Below are 8,891 nucleotides of genomic sequence, written 5' to 3'. Positions count from 1 at the left end.
AACTGCCCAACTGTCAACCTATGCAAACACAGGACAGACCACTAAGCAAGAGGCAATTTTCCAGTACTGGTTTATGCAGACCAAGTATTCCCAATTTTTTCTTAACAACAGTTGTCTCAAATCCATTCCTAGTAATAAAATGAATAAATTTACAGTTCCAATTTAAAGTACTACACTGTAAAAATTTTACATCAGCATTTTATAGAAAATAAAAACCAGAGCAACAGAATATTAATCTCTCCCCAACTTTTATCAGTTTCCATGTCTGTAATGTAGTAGGTTGATGTTGGCTGGATAGCAGGCACCCACCAAGCTGCTCCATCAACTCCCCTCCTCAGTCAGACAAGGGAGGGAAAATACAACACAAGGCTCATGGGTCAAGATAAGGACAGGGAGAGATCACTCACCAATTACCATCATGGGCAAAACAGACTCAACTTGGGGAAATTTGTTTAATTTATTGCCAAACAAATCAGAGTAATCAAATAAAAACCACCTTCCCCCCACCCTTCCCTTCCTTCCAGGCTCAACTTCACTCCCAGTTTTCTCCACCTCCTCCCCTCCAGTGGTGCAGGAGGAACAGGGGTTGTGGTCAGTTCATCACGTATTGTCTCTGCTGCTCCTTCCACCTCACCTTCCCACTCCAGCATGGGGTACCTCCCATGAGACACAGTCCTCCATGAACTTCTCCAATGTGAGTCCTTCCCATGGGCTGCAGTTCTTCAGGAACAGACTGCTCCAGTGTGGGCTTCCCACAGGGTCACAGCCTCCTTCAGGCACCCCCTTGCTCTGATGTGGTCCTCCCCAGGCTGCAGATCAGTATCTGCTCCACCACTGACCTCTATGGGCTGCAAGGGGAGAGCCTGCCTCACCATGGTCTATACCACGAGCTTGAGGAGAGTACCTGCTCCAGTGCCTGGCACACCTCTTCCCCTCCTCCTTCACTGATCATGGGGTCTGCAGAGCTGTTCCTCTCACATATTCTCAGTCCTCTCTCCAGCTGCTGTTGCACAGTTTTTTCCCCTTCTTAAATATGTTAACCCAGAGGTGCTACTACTATCACTGATGCACAGAAATCACAGCCCGTCACACTACTGTTTCACTTACAGCTTTGGAAAGTACACCAAATTTTTTATGAAGCTGGACAGTTATATGGATGGTGTTTCTGATGGGCTCAGCCTTGGCCTGCAGAGGGTCTCTATGAGACTGGGGGAAGCTTCGGGCATCTTCTCAAAGAAAACACTCCTGTAGACCCCCTGCTAACAAAACCTTGCCATGCAATCCCAATATAGCACACTATTACAATGGCCATTAAACTATTTAAAAATTGACATGAGAATTAGCTTTGCATTAACAGGAACATCAGATACATGGTAGGAAACATGCAACCTGAAGAGACCCCAACATAGCTCCTGAAACATCTAAATCAACAATACTAAACCTTAGTATTGATAAGGCACAACAGGAGTCTCAGTAGGGCATTGTTTACTCCATGTACACTCCACACTGCATGCCTGCTGTTTCTGTTCTTCAAGCTCTCTAGTCATCATGTAATTCCACCATACAACTGTTTCCATTGCGTCATTTACCTGAGCGGTGATTTCAGCTCTCAGGCACAGGCAGCATTAACCCATTCCACGGCTGCTCCTATGCAGTGAGTAGTGCATTGCCTTTTTTTTTTCAAGGAGAACATTTTGGATCAAAGCATTGTCTTTACAGAAGATCCTCCAAGGGATGGATAAATGTTCAGCTCATTACCCCAACAGTTGAGACATTACAGTGCTCATTCTTATAGCACAGACTTTTAACATTTTTGTAACTAAATAATCTAGGGATTCTGGTATATGAAACATAAAACACATATAGCACAAGACCCAGGTAGTAGAGCACAATAGCTATGTTCCTACTTATTCTCCACTATAAGCCAGCTTACAACCTAAATTTGGATTTCAAATTCTACAAGACCCTTCTTCAGTTTGCTGGCAGCAACCTGACAATGGGCTCCTGGGTAAGAAAAGTTCACATTTCAGCAACATAATGTAAAAAGCTATTTGCATGAGTGTGACATGGTGTAGATACTTGTGCAGAGCTGGGACTGTGCAGAGATGGGAGGAAGGAGACCTGGGAACATAATTCATAAATTACACAAAGGCTTGAGGGAAAATTTTACCATAGACAAATGTAGCACCAAAACCATTCCCAGCTGATACCGAGCAGAAGACCTCCAAAAATGGCTCAACTAAAACAAACTAAAACTGGAAAACTCCAGCTAACAGAACCACCTAAAGCACAGTGGCCTAACATCACTCGTCAGTGTTAGGAAAGTTCTATGCATAGCTGGAACTTTAGGAGAAATGTTTTATCTACACACTAAAAGCTTTCCAACAACAGCACAGCAGTGGAATGAAATTCAGGTTATCCTGCAACACAAAATTCTCATTATGGTTTGGCTACAGAGAGTTTCTATACACAACTAAGGAAAAAAGAAAACAATCAACATATTGTATCATGTCACAGTACACAAGTTCATATTTATGAACAGAAGCAAATTTTCCATATGATCACTCTTGTGTTCTGCTTCTGAAAGGACAATGTCTACAGGTGGCTACAGCTTGTTTTCTCTTGCTCATTCCTCTACTATCCATGAGAGTGGCTTATAGCTGTTACTGATACCACTTTACCCCAGGATATTCAACTACAATCTTTAGCAGTTATCAAGAACACATATAAATGCAGACACAGAAAAAACATGCCATGCCATTTCCTTTGCATTATCAGTATTAGCTGTAGAAGACTGGAAAGAGAAACAATGAAGTAATACAACAGTCCTCCTAGCAGGAAATTAAAGACTGAATTTTACACTTTAATAAAAAATTACATCTGAAAATAATAATAAAAAACACAAAAACAAACCCAGAAAACCCTTTGTATTTCATGTTAGAAAGATATCACCTGAGTTTCCAACCCATTCTATTCCTGCAATTACTTCTAAACTCAAAAATGCCTGCTTCATGACAATATTTTCAAAGCAAGCCAGAAAAGTACTAGGAATGACAAAGATAGCTACGGGATTATTTTGTTTGTTTGTTTTTTTTTTTTAATAAATAATGATTTCATTTTAATTCCAGGTGAAGACCTCAGCTCCACATAGCAGAGGCTGGCTAAAGAACAACTTCCATCAGCATTAGAGAAAATACTGTTTCACATTCATGATGAGCACAAGTCTTACTCTAACCAGAGTGGAGGCATCAGCCTTCTCTTTGTACATCTGTATTATACATTGTGAAGAATGTTTTTTCTTCAGCTCACAAAAATCTGATTTACAGTCTGTAGGCATTAGATGACAATGATCTTCATCCTAGTCCTGTTTGCCTTCCCGCCACTGTCGAGAGCCCTCATTCCATGCTACGTATACAAAGAGAGCAAGTACCACATGAACAGCAATGACAGCAACTATGGCCGCATAAAAATAGCTGTCCCTGTCCGACATTCCTAAGGTACCTGAGAAAATAAAAGAAAGCAAAGAGCATTAGTTATTAGGAACACTGAAATAACAAATCACATATTTTCCTGTAGACTAAAGTTACATTTATCAAAATGACTGAGCTCAGGAGGAATCACAGGAAAGAATTTACCACACTGATTACAGACCTTGCAACTATTTTGGGAATAGAGAAGACTGCAATTATTCAATACTTAAGATTAAATACCCTGGTTTTGAAGTCAACAGCTTAGAGTTCTGCAACATTCACTTTTTCTGGTACTGTCTTTCAGTACCAAATAAAACTCAACATCCTTTTTTTTGAAAGTATAACACTCTTGTGGGGCAGGAAAATGAGCAGGGATATAATTTATTTGCTACTGTAACAGGATAGAATGGTAAAGCAACAATTAAAATTAAAGGACTTCTACCTTTTGTATTTAGACCATAGACCAGAAATTCCTCACCAGTTAAGACACATGAATGCATATCACATGTAAGAAGCCTTCAAGTATCAGAAGACCAACTAAAAAAACCAAATACAATTTCTCTTCATTCATCACAGCACACGAAAACCACCACTCTCCAAACACAAACCCAGCCTCTATCAGTGCTGATAGATCTTGCCATTAATTGACACAGCAAAGTTAGGGCTCAGCTTGCTACACCTCAGGGAGCAGGGGGAAAGGGTGAAAAGGGATCTTGAAAGCTACTTAAAAAGCTTTCAGCTTCAGTCTTCAGAACATAAAGCAGCACACACCAAAGAAGAATCACCTTGAAACAGCTCAGTTATGTATTCACAAACTGATCTCTAGAAGAGCTCTTTTGAAGGAAGACACTCTTCTCCTACAGTATTAGAAAGTTATCAAAGCCTTGCAGAACCAAGGCTAGAATGTGGCTGGTTGGTAGCAGTTTGACAGAACTGCTCCAAACAAACAGCTAAAATATCTTTTTTTTCTTATTATTAAAAGGAAACTCTACAAGCAACTACATTCAGTATCTGAAACTGGGTATACAAAAACTGCTTTACACTTACAATACAGGTATGTTTTAAAAAGCTAAAAAATAAACCCAGTAAACAACAGTATCTGACTATGCAATTAGTCTGCAGCACTTGCAGGAAACATAGCCTTGGTGATTTGGATAAAAGTCTGCTGCAGGGTGCTGTTAGATACCCTTTAGGTAAGGGGAATGGATGCACCTGTGTACGATACAAACCAAGACCACAATGCAGGGAAGGATGCACAAACTATTTGTAAAGTTTTTTGTTCTAAGTAGACATTACAAGGCCATTAATATGCACAAGGAAACAAATATTCAAAGACACTATTAGAGGACTGTTTTTTTCCTCTTTCTTTTAACAGTAATGCTAATTGGCAGAAACAGAATTACCTTCAAATATATAAGCCTTTGATGAAAAATATAGCCCAACAGGTAATGTAATCATTAGAGCTGTGAAGAACAGAAGTGTTCGTAAAGTTGATGTTAATGAACCCTCATTTCTGAAATAAATAAGAAAAGTCACACACAGAAGAAAGTCATAATATATACACCTGAAACAGGACAAGAACTCATCCCAACCAGAAGCCAATTACTCTTCTAGAATTGAGTACTTATATCATTTGGAAGTGATAAAGACTCGGAGTATGCATTTGTTGACTGAAACAAAAATCACAGCATTCAAAACAATGTAACGATTCTGCCAGTCAAAGCTCACAGACAAGATTAAAACCAGTCTTTAGATTTTTCCCTGTTATTGCTTTGCAAGCATTAATAACACAGGGGGTTTACATTAGTATGTTTATCAGTGTATTATTACATCCTTATTAAACATCTAGTATTAGACACAAGCTTGTCATATGACAGTATTCTGCCTTAAAACTTGCCAAGTTCCATGTAGTTTTGAAAAACAACTACAAGTCTAGGAAAATGACAAATCCTGCATGCTCGGGTGCAGAGGGAAGTACGCAGAATGACTTCAACGGCTGTTGGAAGCAAAGTTCCTTTTTATTAGTTGTTGTTCCTCTATTTAAAATAATTTCTTAGTTTCCACTAAGAAAGTTGGGATAACTGTAGCAATAATCAGAGCACAGAGCCAATACACCAAAACATCAGTAACCTTTTTTCCTTCACAGACCTAAACCTTGACCTAAAACAGACCTAAACAGACCTTGAGACCTTCATAGATATAAAAGACCTTGAGAAAGAATCACAATGAAGGACTGTGTGCTTGGTAAGTTCTCCCTGAAAGTTATCTGCTAGAACAGGTTTTGTATTTACAACACACTACATACAGCTTGTTTTTGTGTGTGCTTTCAACAGCTTTCACTCACTCTGCTTGGCTGACTACATTATTAAATGCTGAAGTAAACATGCAAACCAAGCAATACCCTTCTGACTGTCAAAAACTACTGGATTCAAGGGCATGTGTCCTTAAAGCTTTGACACACAAGCATAAACCCCAGCTCAAGTCAGGGATACATAAAACTTCCAGGCACATCTACAGCAATTCTTGCTTAAGTATTTTCAAAATGTTTTATCCAAACACATTTGTGCCATAGTATATTGCTTGAAATCACATTTTAACACTTCCTTGGAAAAATAAGAGGAAGAGGGGGGGGGAAAAAAAACCAAACTAAAAAGCCACAAGAACTCGCCCTTTAGCAGCCACACACAGCTTTTACACTAAAGTCAACAGCACTTTTTCCTGGTCATGTACTACCATACTTTCAGACTGCGTATTAAGTAGCTTTACACCAAAACAAACAAAACAAAACCAAAACCCGAGATATTTGGAAACTTTCCTTTACTAGAGTTTGTCTCAAGGTCTGTCGGGATGGAGAGCATAAACCCATTCAAACTTCCCCTGCAGAAATTAGAAACTATTCTCTACTTAACCCCTACCCATAGAACAGTAAGATGAGGTCCAGCTTATTAGCAAAGTTAAAAACTCCAGTGTTGACATGTATTTTTCTTATACTGACATACTTTCATCACTTCCCTACGCAGCAAAAGCGACCGTTCTTATCTAACCCCGGCCCCAACGCGGAGTTTCTAACTGCAGAGCAGCCTCCGCGCCGGGGTTTCGAGGCTGCCCGCGGCTAAGCGGCACGGCCAGGGCAAACCCGGGGCCTCCCCTCCTCCCCGCTCCCCCCATCTCGCCAGCAGCGCGAGACGGGCAGTCACTCTTTCCCCAAGGCCGTCCGGAGGCTGCACCCTCCGCTGCCACCACCCCGGCGGTTCCGGGGCACCGGGAGCACCCCCCGCCGGCCGCGGCCTAGCAGAACCCCCTTCTAGCGGCCCGGTCGCGGACTACCACCAGGCCCTGCCACACCGCAGGCGTACCTGTCCCTCCCGCCGCCAAGTCAGGCCCTGCCCTTTCCTTCCCCTCACAAGGACTTACTGCCTGAAATCGGGCACGGGAACCGCGCCCACACCCGCCACCGGCGGCCCGTAACGATCCATCGGCCCCGCTCCGCTCCACCGAAGCTTCTGGTCTGCCGGAAGCTCGCCGGAGCGACCCCCGCATGCGCAAATAGGCAGCGCCGCCGTCTCCATAGCAACTGAGCGCCGAGCTGCTGCCCTGCTGGTACGGGCTGCAGCTGCGTTCTGCTGTGCTCGGACAGCGTTGTCGGCACACAGAGAGCTACCGAGTGCGGGCTTGGGACAGCAGTAGAGGCTGTTCTGCTTAAGAGTGCTTTCCTTGAGGGAGATGGAAGTTGTCGGTGCGCGGCGAAACCGCAGCCGAGCACACCGCTGCTTGGGTGAAGGTCTGGGCTTAGCAGCAGATGGCAGTGGTCTTGGAGCCGCAGAAAACCATGTTCTTGACGTGTTCTGCTGAACTCACCAGTACAAAACACTATAAATGAGAAAAAAAAACAAAAAAAAGCCAGGCAAGGGCTAAGACATTTTCTAAAGGGAAACAGTAAAGTTTTCCTATGCTGTCCTGTTAGGAAGGAGGTTTGTTCTCTTAGAGGTTTCCCGCTTTCCTGGCACTAACTTTAATCAAAATTCCTTCTCCAGTCAAAGATGAAGTTTCTGGTCAAAATCTGAGTGTAACCAAGGATTGGGGCATATTGCACAGTTCTGTAACCTAACTGAGCACTAAGCATCTCCACAATGCTACTCTGTTTAAGCTATTCATGTTCCTGTTGAAGCTACTCTACTCTGCTTAAATATTCACCAAGGGGTGGACTTGGACACAGCTTTTCAACAGGAGACCAGTGTTGTGCAATCAGTCTCATTTGTTTGTGCTCAACAGCTCTAGCAGGAACACAAAGCATTGCAAGCTTTCAAACAATAGCCCTGGAAGCCGTTTAATTGAATGTTGCTGTTTAATTGAATCTCATCTATCACAGCAATAACATATTTGCCCCTTTTATGGTAAAACCATGGTTGCTATCTTACCACTCAGCCATGCGAAATCTCAATCGCGTGAGTCACTAACTCCACGCATTGCTCTTTCCTCAAGCCTTCCTGCAGCCTGTCCTGCTCCTTGTGCAGTGCCAAATAGCACGTGGCACAGCACGATGGCCTCTCTCATGGGCATCCTGCTGCCTATGAGCCTGGAAGAGAAGAAAGATAAGAGAGGGTTGTTTTCCTTGAAAGCAGTAGGGTCAGGAAATAAGCGCTTTGTTCTGGTAATTCCTGCTGTGAGCTTGCCTCTCAGGGCTTACTCAGGCTCAGAGTGAATTTCCCTGGTCTGGGCTAGAGGCGATGGACATGACACTGCACCAGCAGCTACAGTGTGTAAAGGTGGGAGGGAAGGAGCAACAGCCTGCAGCAGTGATTTTCTCCCCACTGATTGTGAATAGTGAGGTCTTCCTATTATATTTTCTCCAGTATAGATGAGAAAGAAGATTAATTTCTGTAGAAGCAATTTTTTGGGGGTTTGGTTTTGGTAAGTTTTGCTGTTTTTTTCCTCAGCAATGAACTTATCTTAGCCAGTGGCTCCCTCCTGTTTAAGATGCAGCAGTTTGGGCTGTTCGGTGCTTACAGAGAAAGGTCTGGCACTCACAGTCACACTTTCACTGTAAGCCAGCTAATTTTACACCCTTTTAAAACAATACAGCTCTCATTTAATTCTACTGCTTCCTGAGCCAGCAAGAGAGACAATTTGCATGGGAGGGGCATGAGGGGGCTGGTGTAGACCAGGAGGTACCTTGCAGCCCTTGCCCAGTAGGATGGGGATGGAAGGAGGATTTGCAATGTAACATGAGCTTAAAACTTCAAACCAGTTCTTAAAACATCTAATTAAACTCCAGCTATCCACTCATTAAATCCAACCTGAATGTGTGAGCAGGTTCTGGTTATTTATGGATTACAGAGTGAACAAAAGTAACTTGGCAAAACAACCAGTGCATAGTTAAGATATAAATCAGCTGACTGAAAAATATTAATGTAGGTGCGG

The 8,891-nt window shown here is 42.6% G+C and overlaps 1 protein-coding gene across 1 annotated transcript; it reads right to left on the bottom strand.

Annotated features, from left to right (window-relative positions):
* Positions 1-1,822: 1,822 nt before the first annotated feature.
* VMA21 (vacuolar ATPase assembly factor VMA21) lies at positions 1,823-7,054 on the bottom strand. The gene is made up of 3 exons (XM_061446074.1): positions 6,885-7,054; positions 4,874-4,983; positions 1,823-3,501 (listed from the first exon to the last, which is right to left on the bottom strand). Exons 1-3 carry the CDS (start codon positions 7,037-7,039, stop codon positions 3,359-3,361), a joined length of 408 nt encoding a protein of 135 aa, XP_061302058.1. The 5' UTR covers positions 7,040-7,054; the 3' UTR covers positions 1,823-3,358.
* Between the last annotated feature and the right edge of the window lie 1,837 nt (positions 7,055-8,891).

The sequence above is a fragment of the Pezoporus flaviventris genome, unplaced genomic scaffold (genome assembly GCF_033815535.1).
Source record: "Pezoporus flaviventris isolate CSIRO_AGI_PZ_B2104156 unplaced genomic scaffold, CSIRO_AGI_Pfla_v1 ptg000005l, whole genome shotgun sequence".
NCBI classification, from domain to species: domain Eukaryota; kingdom Metazoa; phylum Chordata; class Aves; order Psittaciformes; family Psittacidae; genus Pezoporus; species Pezoporus flaviventris.
Note: the sequence above shows the minus strand (reverse complement) of the source record. Positions and strands in the feature narration are given on the sequence as shown.